The 13103-nt window shown below is 38.2% G+C and overlaps 1 protein-coding gene across 2 annotated transcripts; it reads right to left on the bottom strand.

The window, feature by feature from the left end:
- Positions 1-7864: 7864 nt before the first annotated feature.
- ais (DExD-box helicase 52) lies at positions 7865-12582 on the bottom strand. Of its 2 annotated transcripts, XM_022815487.2 has the most exons (8): positions 12092-12582; positions 11144-11330; positions 10524-10741; positions 10085-10333; positions 9737-9862; positions 9280-9474; positions 8922-9102; positions 7865-8356 (listed from the first exon to the last, which is right to left on the bottom strand). In XM_022815487.2, exons 1-8 carry the CDS (start codon positions 12250-12252, stop codon positions 7964-7966), a joined length of 1710 nt encoding a protein of 569 aa, XP_022671222.1. In that variant the 5' UTR covers positions 12253-12582; the 3' UTR covers positions 7865-7963. The 2 variants fall into 2 exon arrangements, with proteins under 2 accessions (XP_022671222.1, XP_022671223.1); XM_022815488.2 differs by lacking the exon at positions 12092-12582 and having other exon boundaries at positions 11130-11268.
- Between the last annotated feature and the right edge of the window lie 521 nt (positions 12583-13103).

Below are 13103 nucleotides of genomic sequence, written 5' to 3'. Positions count from 1 at the left end.
CACAGCCGACGACGAAATCAAAGTATTGTATCTGTAATCCGACCATTCTGTTTCGCTCTCATAGTCCCATTGCAATACGTTCTTTGGCAAACGCTGACTGTACTCTGCTGTTTGCTGTTCACATGTTTTGTGAGCATCGTGCTTTGACTGTGGAGCTCATCTGATGCCGGCATCGATACATTGTTGCAGATGATTATCGTACCAGAAAATCAATCCGATCTGATTACGGCCCCATAAAGACGTATTTCAGCCGCCTGCTTTACCAAAAGCGATACATACTTGACATTCAAAACTACGGTGGAAGGCTATCGAATGAAAAGAGGAGTTAGCGATCTGAATCTGAAACATGGTTATGCTGTCCTACTAACGTCTGTTCTTTAGTGCCTGCTTTTCGATGAGCATCCGTTTCCTGATATGATACGGGCGCAATGCAATTCTACAAGATGCGGTGTACATATTAGACAAATCGGACATTCGTTTTTCTTGGATCAGGTCCAAACGTCTCAGCGTCAATTGTTTTTTTCTCTATGGTAGCTTATAGGATAACGTATTTGCCTGCTAACTTTAGAGACACGTCGTGGTCTGGGTTTGAATCCGGGCATAGACACACGTTCCGTTTCGTACTGGAAGCCGGCGTTCTCATAAAATGCTTAACAGTGATGCCAGACACAAGACTTGAAACATTTCGTTTCAATAGTCTTGCTAAATGTTTACAACACGTGACGCCGTAGGCCCATTTCAGACTTTTGAACCAGTTGGGAGTGATTATTTTTAATACATGTTAGAGAAACTCTCTTTTGTTTCTTACATATGTGTCCTATCGCTCTGTAGTCTTCTGCACAATGATATACATATGATGGGCTTTCCCATATGTGATTTCTCAATCTATGGCTTGTAAACTTAATCGTAAAACATACTTATCCATTAATTGTCTTTTTAGGGCCTCATAATAACATAGACACAGATTAGGAAAATAAGCGAGTTAAAACCAACAGGCGACATTCCTTTGCATAATCCAAGAAGTAACTGAAACGTGGCGATGGGGTCTGGCTAGTCTGGTCCCCCTTCGGCTGGCGGTAATGATTGAACTATGCTTCATTTAAGACGGCTCCCAGCGAACCTTTGTCGATTAAGTGATTGTAGGTTGCATGTAGAATACACACATTTCTAACTGACCTAGACTCAATTCACTGGGGACCCATTCTTTACTTAGTTTCCGCATTTCTAGTATTTGGTTTATGTTTCGCTTAAGACCTGCTTATCTAATATCTTCGCCAACTTTCGATGAGTTTCCGCAGAGCTATGGCCTTCGAGGAGCTTCGATGCCTTCACTCGCAATTTTTCAGAAGAGTGGAGTATTTATCTGCCAAATTTCGTCTACTAGCAGCACGCCGTTCAAAAGCCGTTCAATTTTAAAGTCCCCTACATTTGCTTGTAATAGCCATATCAGAAGTACAGAGTAGAATGCCGTTTATTTTAGTCAAACGTGGTCAAATTATCGACTTTTTATTATTTTACTTAATTGAAAACTGTAGTCTTAACTCTCGAGGTACGAATAGTATTAAGAGACCAATGCAAAAATGGTAATAATGATTGCCTGTAAAAATATTAGTCGTATGGCGCTTCTTTAAGAGTGTGATGAGCATAAGATAGTATGATTTTTTTTATAACATTTTTATATGTTGGCGGTTTTTTGGTGATACGAGATATGCTACTGATAATCTCGAATAATACCAGTGATTCGATTGAAACCAGTCCATTTCTAGCTGACGTATAAACATTTGTCGTTATGTATTTGTTTATTTAGCCCCCGATCCTGGAGGCTCATGAACCCGACGATTCTTAAACACGTTACGATTTAAAACTGCAAGAAAGGTGGTGAACATCGTAATGCACATCGGATTTTGCACTGCCTAGTACGATTTCTCTGATTGTTTTGGTCTCAGGCATCAGTACAGAGAGAGCTGTTAAAGTATGTATGGCTGCCTATATCGTTTCGTGTTCAGCTTCTGGTTGAGGTGTCGCGAGATCCCATGATCTGGCCTGATTTGTCTGAGAGCGTGCTAGCCTCTTTGGTACTCACGCTACTAAAATGCAACGCATATTTTTGTGGTTTTTAATCTTCCGTTGTTGCTGCTATCTTAGTCGCTGTTAGTTTAAAGGAGCGGATCTTCTTATAATGCCGACCGCGGAGGTCTATTCTGTTCAGCTCAAACCCATCTCATTGTCGCGGAGATTGCAATTATCGAATATGATATACAGCTTTTCGCAGATAGAACTACCTGTACAGCGCATGACTGTTGCGAATGGCAACATGGTTGATATGCGTAAATTTGAAAATATATAAAAAAAAAACGGTGTTATTGCTTTGTTATAGCTTTATTCGTCAACGAAAATGATTTTGTCTTAGTGTATTTGTGGATTCTTCGTAGTAGCATGTTCAACAGTATGGGTTTTCGCAATACTGCTGAAAAAATTCAAACAGGGTGAAGTCCATGTTCACAAAGCTGATACCTTGTTTTTTGCTATGGTTACCTTCCCTGCACACTCTCGTAGAAACAGTTTCCTCAAACTTCGCAAGGCGACACTTTCAAATAGTCAAGCGTTGCGCTAGCTTACCATATAGTCACGCCTGGCCTTCCACACCATTTTACTAATGCCACCGTTGATGTTTTTCTAGTATAGTCAATCCTGAATATTAGCTTCACGCCGCCAAAGTGACCCTCTCTTCACGACGTTCTGCTGAGCCAAATGAAGTTTAGTACTTTAGCATCGGTTGACTAAGGAACTGTCGTAATGCTTCTTTCTGTTAACGATTAGATTGAAAGTGGTGTGGTAAATTTTCAAGAACATTAGCAAAGTGTACCGAATAAAACCTCTCCTTTGCAGCCTTCGTATGCCGTTTTTAGACGATTGGACAAATCGTTTATTTCGGGTATTTAATTAAGCATTAAGAACGGAAATGACTAGGCCAAGTTAATGCTTTGCCGCATGCAAAACTGACTGAATATATTTCGGATACAAATTTCACATTTAGTAACGAATGCGGTACCTCGAAATGGTTACGATGCAGTGTTTTGAACGTTCTAAGACACAGTCACTGCCGAGCAACTATGCGATGTCTGAATAATAAACTTTTTCATGTGTTTTGCAAGGGCTCTCCACGGCTAACGAAATAATGCAGCGAGTACGGTGCATCTGGCCAGGGAAGCGTTTGAAAACTATTAGTGACTAAAATAAAATAAATAATAAAAGAATCAGGATTCATAGAAAGACGAAGCTTAATGGTCGAAAAAAGTATTCTGTAATAGGCTCAACTTGATCCTATGCAAAAACGATTCCACTTCAAAAATTCGAATTGATATTCGTAAATGTCTCTTGCTAACCCTTTACTTTCGTCGAACAGTTCAAATCTTACTGACCAGCCAGCTCTAATTGTGTTATTTATTCTCTTATATTATTTAGTCTCCACAGTTACTAGAAGTTGCTTATAAACTAACTTCTTAAACTTATATTCATTCAAGCGTGTTAGCTGTATACTTTCGTCCCAATTCTGTGTGCACTTTTCCGAGTACAAGGACACGACTGGCAGAATAGTCACGCAATAATGTCTACCGATTTCAAAGACGATTTCATCATAACTATCAGCTCTTCATCCGCGATTTGAATCTTTGATGATGCATCTATTAGAGATTACGCTGGATGGTAATTTTCATATATTGTTTGCTTCCGGTGGAACTGTCATCAATTATCAATCAAATATCAAAAATATCTGTCTGTTTAAAATTCGCTTAATCGCTACTTCCGAGTAAGGATTGCTCATTCCGTTGTCACTTAATTTATGTCGAATCTTATTAACTGCCTAAATTCGTGATCATATATACAGCTATGGCAATACAACAGCAAGCTATTTTTCAAGCTTTTTGTAAGTTTCTCATTTTATTAACTCGTCAGATTGCTAATTAGATTAAATGGCTTTGAAGTAAGCAAGAGAGCAAGCTAAAACAGTGAGAATGCTGCAAATTTCTGAGATTAAGTGACTTGCTAATTTAACAGTTATCACCTAATAAGCTTCTCTGCAAGGCATACATCGACTTCTAAGCACTTAGTTCCTCGTACTTGTTTCGTGAACCATCGATTCAGTATCGTTTACAGATGTGCACAAACAAATACATGGTATTTGATTAAGAAGTAAATTTTGAAGGAAATCAAGCAGCAATAATACTTTATCGAATGAGCTTACTAATTATAACTTTAATAAAAGGATAACATATTCGGATGCTGTTATTTAGAAAAAAGTTTTTTCAATAGTGCGGTTTCTAACTAAAGGAAAAGGACTTTTTAAAAAGCTAAACTTGTGTGAGCGAATTACATAGACATATGGGATTAAAGTAACTTCGATTTTGGATCAATATTCACTTTAATCAATATGAGATCGCCCATAATAGTCATGCTATAGCTTCAGATTAGTCGAGCACGCCTTCATCAAACATCGATTACGGAGTTGAATCACCGTCATAGGTATATTCTTCTTCACTTTTTAGTGAATTAGTGAAATATTTTTAGAGTTATAAATGAAGGAGAGATAGATTACTCTGTTTGAAGAAACGTTTATCCAAACGTTTTTTGGAGAATACTTGCAGCATAGTGTGATCTATTGAAGGTACTTACCGATATATTGAAATCTATCTTAGGACGCCTTTGGAACATCGCAGTAATTATTAGGTTATTGTTCTAATTTTTCTTAAACATCTAAGGATTAAAAAATACGAGGTAAGTAATACATGCATGTATTAATCAGCTTTAAAATGTGCAAGATAAGTAAACTTGCAGCAGCTCAGAGCTTCCCAAAACTCACTTTTTGCACCGCAGGTGAATTTTTGCGTACTGCCGTGGTAGCTCTACTCCATCAGCCATATTGACCCCGCCGTGAGCGCGACAGAGAAGTGTTTAAGGTTAGTTGGTTTCTTGTATACTAAAATTGCAGTTTCCTAAAGACAAATTATTGAGCGATTGAATTAATGAATCAGTTTTTGTAGTTGAGGGACTGAGCTCGTCAGCTCGTCATAGTTTTGTTGTAGCATAGTAATCATATATTTCGTTTATTGCCGCTTCCGGTTTGAAAAAACGTTCGTGTCCTTCGGTACTCAAAAGGTTGAATTAAGTAGCTCCCTTTTACAAGTATATTGCACGGCATCCGTGGCGTCTATGACCATAGGATCGCTAGCTCGTTCGATATCATGAGAAAACGCAGGAAACAATGACAATTTTTAATTTGCTCAACTCTGCTCACCCAGCAGCTTGCACAGCCGCGTTAAGAAGTTTTTCAGATTGGACGACCGAGGACCCAGGGTTTGGATGTTTCCACCCAATGGCACGAACATTCAAAGGCCTGATATCTGCTTTGGCTAGGTGCGGAGGCCCACTTTAAGCCAACGAACGTTATGTACTAGCCAGGATAAATGCACGCGAAATTAGTTAGGCTGTTGTACTCAAAGAAAAAACGCACCATCAGGAGTTCTTATAGGAACAGTCATAATTGGGAGATAAAACTGCTGGAGGTAGTTGATGTGCTTCAGAAGCCACTTTCCCATATTCCAAATGATCTTTAGAGTTTCCAAACACGAGTGCAAAAGCTGCCCTTAATTTCGACGCATGCTTAAATCATTTGCAAGTTTTACATTGTTGCACCTCCAAGGTTGGCAGGTTTAAAGGAAACAACAACTGAAGGCAGACATTTGAGAGATGTTGAGTTTGTTAGATACGAGGTGAAAATTTAGTTGGTTTCCGTGTAATACAAGGCGATGCTGAGTTCAACTCCTTCGAAAACGCTTACTAGCACGAGTAAAGAAAGGCATGTTAATTAAAAGCTTCTAGAGACGAATTTAGAGACTTTACTTATTTAAAAATGCCCATAAAGCAGTCCACACAACGGTTTAAGCTCGGATGTCTCTGACCGCTATCACCCTTTGTGAGTGCAACAAGCCTATGCGGCCCAAGTCTCTTGCCTGTGTTTGGGCCTTAGATACATACAAACGAGCACCAATCGATGGTTTAAGCACACATATGACTGTCGTTTGAACCGGCCATGGTAATGCATATACATACATAATAGAATATCTTGCGTATCCTGTACATGAGCTGCATGTACTCAAATCCAAACCATCATTAGAAATTATTTTTATACATAATTATACAGTATAACATCGGATGGGTATACCTGGTAAGCATCAGGTTCATGAAGCCTCACGATAAACTTGTTATTGTTGTGCATATCTCATACGCTTAATTTTTAGGTGCCTGCACAGCGTTGGTTAGCTTTGGGCTGCTCAGTTAATAATTTTATACAGGATCCCCTCTGCAGTTACCTTCGCTCTGTAGAACGTGTGTAGGTAAGGTAACTACGTATGTTTATTGAAAACTCGGTTAATGTTAGAAAATAATGGCCGTAATAATAATAATAGATCTGAAATTTGTTAAGCTCATTTCGGATAATGAGATATGGCACTGTAGAACACCCTGAACATTTAGGTGCCATGTTAAGCTCGGGTAAATGTCGTGCGTTCTGATTTATGAAAGCCCGGTGTCCAGATAATCCTTATGTATATAGCAGTATAGTCACCATTACGTATTTTATAGAAATATGTTTGTAGTTGCCCTATCACCGATATCGCGTCAGTATCGACCATTGCATATAATTTGCGGTGATCACGACCAGCGGCATCAAATGCAAATACCACATGATATTTCTTGGTTATGGAATGAGCAATGCCACCGAGTTAAAAAAAACTCTTCTCAATCATGCAGCTTGAAAAGTCAGATATGAATTTAAAATTCATCTTATCGTTACAAAGCGACAAGTAACCTAGGTATCTTCAGAAGAGTTTCTCCTCTGTGATACATGTGACGCACAATGCCGTTATCGACTGCCTACACTATTGAGACAGGGACAGAAAAAGCTTAACGTTGCGTTTAGTATAAAAAAGTGCTTGGAAAACAAGAGCGTCTCATTTCTCGACAGCCACGCAGAGTTACTTTGTCTAATTTCATCCTTTCTTCTAAGGCAGGGCAAATGGAAGCATAAAGCACAGGGCACATTATTGCTTTGCACCGAAATGCTAAAATGATCAGAAAAAACTGCTTTATCTAAACCATTATTAAGATTAGAAACTGCGTTAGGACATAATTTTTTTACGCATACCAGTAATAATACATATTCTATAAGTGTTTGGAAATAAAGATTCGAAACCCCCCAAAAAATAACGGACATATTTCATTAATGTTTGTTTAACACCACCTTTGATGATATATAAAATTGGTCATTTCAAAAACGCACTATTTGGCTTATTTTACAATCTTCGATTCGCAAAACTTACCGACGGTTTGTACACAATATTAGACAGATAGGGAATAGGATGAAAGGCTCGTACTCAAATTTGTATTTGAACGAATATATATAACAATAAGCGTATTGCAGACATAATAGGATAGAGTATTATTACGTAACATTCATCAAGTATTCGCTTGCCCACACGAACGGCACTATTCAATTCCACAAACAGATTTATACGCGAATGATCGAAAGGACCTTGGCGAGGTTCATTCTATGGTAACATTAGCAAAACACTTGAATGACAGTACATGTGTCGCTCGGGTCACATATAAATCCAAACCACAACCGATAATATTTGTATCCTTTGACTCGCCTTCAAATTTGCCATACGGTTACGCAAAACCTTATGAGGTCTTCAAAATTTCGATTAAAGGTTTTCGACTAAGCAGATACATTAGTATATTTTGCAAATATATTGCCTCTTATTTGGAAACGTACGTCATTTCCCAATTATGTACTTACAAAAACGGATGGCAGTCCGACACGTTTCATCTTTATTTATGCTTTATACATGTACTATATGTACAAAATAAACGCTATCGCTGCTTATGAAAATATACAGGTTTGCTACTATTCGTTTGATTGAGCAATCCTATCAAGGAATAGACTTTCTTGCTTTTGACCAGGGTGCTTCTGTGTACACTTGTATTCACCACCTGCTTTTGTTTTCCATTCTTGAAAGGATTTTTTTGATGGCTTGCCCTGTTCGCAGTTTCTATTTGAGGCACTCACGTTATCCGTAGATGATTCCAAAGCCCGGTCTTTCTTGGGGCCGGTTTGAAGCCTTTTCAGCTTACGGTTTTGCCTTTTCTTCTCAGCGAATTTTTCGTCGAGATTCTTCTCGGACGTCTTCTTTTTCATTTTTTGTCGTTTCTCACGCTTAACCTTGAGCTTATTTTTCAATCGTTTAGTGTTAAGTTTCAACATATATTCAGGCACTTCACAGCCGGCCTTTCGCACCACCTACAGAAAGTTACTCGAATTGAATAAGAATTTGGTTGAGATTCAAGGTCATTTTTTAACAACCCATCGCGTAAATACTAACTGCGTACTACAATAATTCTTCGCATCATTGTGAAGAACTCTTGATTCCTAACCAATTCAACCCGGATCTACTGCTTTGGTAACAGTTTGGGGATCGATAGCGAAGGCTATTTTTTTGAAAGTACTCGTCTCAAGATAGTTCTTTCTCAACTGTTTAGCTTTCATAAAAACTGCTCTCGTATGAAAAAAGTACAACATGAGAACCAGTAATTACATGATAACATTATGACGCTCAAGCAAACAATACTGTTTATTTATTTAGCACTTATTTAGCACTTGTTGAATTAACTAATATTATTATATCGTTCAACTAAATGACTTCCTTAGAAATTAAGTGATAATGCCTAATGCAGATTAACACACGACAGTCTCTGCTAGCCCGAAAAAGCTATTGCGACTAACATATTGCAACATATTTTTCATGGGTATACATAAAAAGCCATTAACAACACGGATAAGGATTGTATTATCGTAAAAACCTTGCCTGAATAATTTCACGAAGTTTAGGTGCATCATATTCGGTGAAAAAAGTGAGGGCACGACCAGTGCAACCTGCTCGTCCTGTCCGGCCAACGCGATGAATGTACGCTGCTGTAGTTTGAGGAAAATCGTAATTTATAACTAATTCAACACCTTTGAAATCAATTCCACGGCCCGCAAGTTCACTGGAACGATGTAAAATAACAACAAATAATCGGTTTTTGAATGCTGATAAGTTATTTTCTAATCGGAAAAAATAGCGCTCACGACACAAGTTTGAGGGTCCGATTACTAAATCACACAACTATTCTTCAGAATAACAATATATGATCGCCATCCGTTCCAGACTACGGAATACTTACCTACAGACGAGCACCCAGATTTTACCAAGTCGGAAATTGTCGATAATACGATCTCGATCACTAGGTGTTCTTCCCGCGTGTAACACATCAACACTTAAACCATCCAATGCCAAATGCTCGTATAATTGCTGGGCAGCTGTTTTCGTTTCAGTAAATACCAATACTGGGAGTTTCACACCGCTCCGGATGATCTGCCTGCAATTTGCGCGTAAATTCAGAAATGCCAAAACCAAAATTTTAAAGAAATATATATCAATTAGTTATCAATGAAAAACTGTTTTTCTCGAAAAGTAATCAAAAGTCGGACTTCCTGGGCGCTTAGCTTAAAGTCGGCCGATATTTACTTCAATTTCATTTTCCAAAATTTGGCTTGATTGTTTTTGCATCAGACGATGCACATGAGTGAATATCTATTCTATTCATATGAAAAACAGACAAAGTATTTTAGAATGTATACCTCAACTCAAAGAGCTTGCCGTTATCGTTTCCAACAAAAACGAGCTTCTGATCGACCTGCTTTGTGGCAGAGTTCTTCGCGCCAATCGCCACCGCGATTGGCGAATCCAGATGAAGGCGACACCACCTGCGAGATACGTTACGTAAGTGCAAAACGTTTTAAACCGATCACAACTAGAATTAAGACGATTCTATTATTTAAAAAAAATATTACGCGAGCCCTTTATTTTTTTCGTTTGGATACGCTTATTTAGTGTCAGTGGTAAACCCGTCTCTACGAACGTAAATATTTCAAAGGTGGTAAAATGATAGTGATTTGGAATTATCCTGCTACAGACCAACTACTAACCTATCAAGGTCCTTGCTGGCTGTAGCTGAGAAAAATGCCCTTCGAAGCTGTCCACTTATGCAAGCAGCGTAAATCTTCTCAAGTTGATCCCGAAAACCCGTTTTACCAGTTTCAAAAAGTCGATCGCTCTCGTCAATAACAAGATATTGTATTCGAGCGAGTGATAGGTCCGTTTCACGTAAGATCCATACCAGCCGATTGGGAGTTGTCACCATTATATCCAAGCTTGCATACATTTTTGAAGAGAACCTTCCAGATAAATAAACACGGTCATACACCATCATAGCTCTGCACAAAGGTAAGCTTTGTCAAGCAACTGAGCGCATATATGACAACTATGACTTGATTTTATGTATCTGTACTTCCAAGGAAAACGGGCAAATATAAAATCTTATTCACTTTAATTAAGTAGAACAATGCATCTGAGAAAAAAATGTACCTTCTCTGAGCATTTGATGTCTTTGAAAGCACATAGATACGAAGGCCGGAGCCCTCTGCCAATCGCATGGCTTCACTATAGGTTTGCTTAGCTAATTCTCTTGTTGGACAGACGATGATGGCTCGAAAGCCTTCTGTCGATGGTTCGCGTAGCAAATGTATGAGTGGTATTAAGAAAGACGCAGTTTTGCCCGAACCTGTCGGGGCACAAGCGAGAACCTGCACTCAGAAAAATGGCAATTAGCAAATAAGTTTCTGGATGGACAATATGTTATTTTCTAACATAAAAAATACGTTTGAAATATTTAGATTGGTGTGTTTCTCAGTGTTTATTATATATACTACATGTTCTACTATAGACGTACAACTTCTCTATCACACTCTTCTATATGAACAAGAGGTTCGAACATTTTTCAGGTGTGTTACTGGTCACTTAGTTTATTGACCCGAACGTTACCCAGACAAGACTGGCAAGACAATAATTCATTTCGGACCCATCCGTCATCAGAAGTGACCTTTATATGCATAAATGCCACTAGAACCGTGATCGATTAAACTTGAATAACAGGGTCCCTCATTTAGAAATGATGAAATCGCCATAGCTTGCCTTGATCATCTCACCTCTCGTCGCTCGAGCATGGCGGGAATAATGGCCATCTGTACAGATGTCGGACGATCATAGCCACAGGCAGCCACGTTATCCAATAGCTGTTTAGAACAGCCATACCGAGTTCGTAACTCGGCAAACTCTGTTAGCAGAGCAGGAATATCGTCGCCCCAAACACCAATGCCATAATGTGTACGCAATCTGAAATCATACAAGCCTACAGAGTTTAGATATCGGTAAGTAGATACGGATTCCGAATTCAACAAGTTGCTTGTTCAATCCTGCCATGCACTCTACGCATTATCTGAGCAATCAAAAAAGATTATATAACACAGATGGATACCTCGATAAAAACTGACACTGATTCGTAACAGTTTTTTTTTGTGACAACCCTAGGCCGTTAAATCCATGCAAAAAATGAAAAATAGATAAAATTTACTCCGAAACATTGATTTCAATTAACTTAGGATTTTTCAGATGTGTTTTTTTTTTAAATAGAAAATGTATACTATAAGCTATCTTGCGGATGTGAATATCTACTCGGTAGAAATGTTTCTATAAGCTGCTTCGAAGTGTATAACTATGTTGTAAATATATTTCTAATAGCATATTGGTGCTTGATTCCTCAGTGAGGACGTGCTTGTATCATGCGCTGCTCAACTGAAACCAAACATATCTTTGCAATTATCTGTTTCCTTAAATGAGCCAAACACTAATTGAAAATGCCGCTGTTCTCCGTATTTTAAATATCAAAACAGAACTTTGATTAGTTAATTCTGATGATCCGGCGCTTCGTCTTTCTACGAAAAAAAATTTAAAAGAAAATAAAAAAAACTAACTAGTTTTAAAAGTTTTAGTAGTACACGTCAGAAGTTTTATTTGGAGTAACAATTGCTAAGAGTTCAATCGGCAATTTCACTGATCAGCCGAAATCAGTAAACAAGCATATTATCTTGGTTTACCTGTTTTGAACTTTTTCGGGTTTCGCTTTTAGCCTACGAGGGTCCAACTCTTTGGTATTTGTACAGACTTCGACAGGCTTCCTTGGCTGGCTTTCTGATTCTGGCACTTTTCTTTTAAGCGAAATGCCCATACACAGTTGGCTCAAGATGCTCGACGACATATTGTGGCGTCTCAGTACTTCTTGAAACAATGTCACGGTACGTCTGGATAAAACAACCGATCTTTATATCATACAATTTTGAACACAATTGCAAAAAATGTTTATTAACATCCCAACTAACTATTTATACGGGTTTCTCAACTTCGCCAAACTCGGAAAGCGGTTCACTCATAATATCTATGTAGAAGTCCTGTTGTGATGGATATCGTGCTGACAAATAATGTTATCGAAAAAAAAATTCGATTCATTAAGCTAAAACCTGTATATTCAAAAAATTAGCCGTGTATCACATATTGGCACGTGCAAGGCTCACAAGTAGTGAAAATCATAAACAAACTTCCCTTTCCCAAAGTAGTTCTATCGATCGTACACAGAAGGTTCGACCGTATTCTCAGCAAGTGCAGAGCTCCTTATTTGTGCTTCTTCCTAAATCCTTTGCAGGGCAAGAACTATCTCTCAAAGGGATAAAGTACTGAACAATTAACTTACTATTTAAATTTGCACATAAAAGCAAACGTTCTTACTACAATATTGAATTATGCACATTGGGATTCTTCATTTATTTTATACATGGAATAAGATGCCGGGTCAGCTACGCTTCGTATGCTGAAGAATTGCTTGAGGCTTTCAAAGAAATTAAACCACTTAAAATACACTGAGAAATTATTTTAGGGAATATCTAGTTTAGAGGTAACATTATGGACCGCTATATATCACAGTGTAGCGGTAGTCACTCTTCGATTTAGAATCATCATGTTCAGATAAATGTTTTTCATAGATGTTTCAGATAAATTACTCGAAATTGCAGACATTTCTTTAGACCGCTGACTCGCAGCACGAGTCGAAGTGTA

Source organism: Varroa destructor, unplaced genomic scaffold (assembly GCF_002443255.2).
Source record: "Varroa destructor unplaced genomic scaffold, Vdes_3.0 BEIS01000007.1, whole genome shotgun sequence".
In the NCBI taxonomy this organism is placed as follows: Eukaryota; Metazoa; Arthropoda; class Arachnida; order Mesostigmata; family Varroidae; genus Varroa; species Varroa destructor.
This window is presented reverse-complemented; position numbering and strand designations above follow the sequence as displayed.

What these genes read in the sequence shown, in the direction of transcription:
- ais (XM_022815487.2), bottom strand. Translation starts at nt 12,252, where the DNA reads ATGTCGTCGAGCATCTTGAGCCAACTGTGTATGGGCATTTCGCTTAAA. An exon ending in GGCAAGCTCTTTGAGTTGAG is followed by an intron (nt 9,475 to 9,736) that starts GTATACATTCTA and finishes CGCAAATTGCAG; the next exon opens with GCAGATCATCCGGAGCGGTG. An exon ending in ATCTGGGTGCTCGTCTGTAG is followed by an intron (nt 9,103 to 9,279) that starts GTAAGTATTCCG and finishes ACATCGTTCCAG; the next exon opens with TGAACTTGCGGGCCGTGGAA.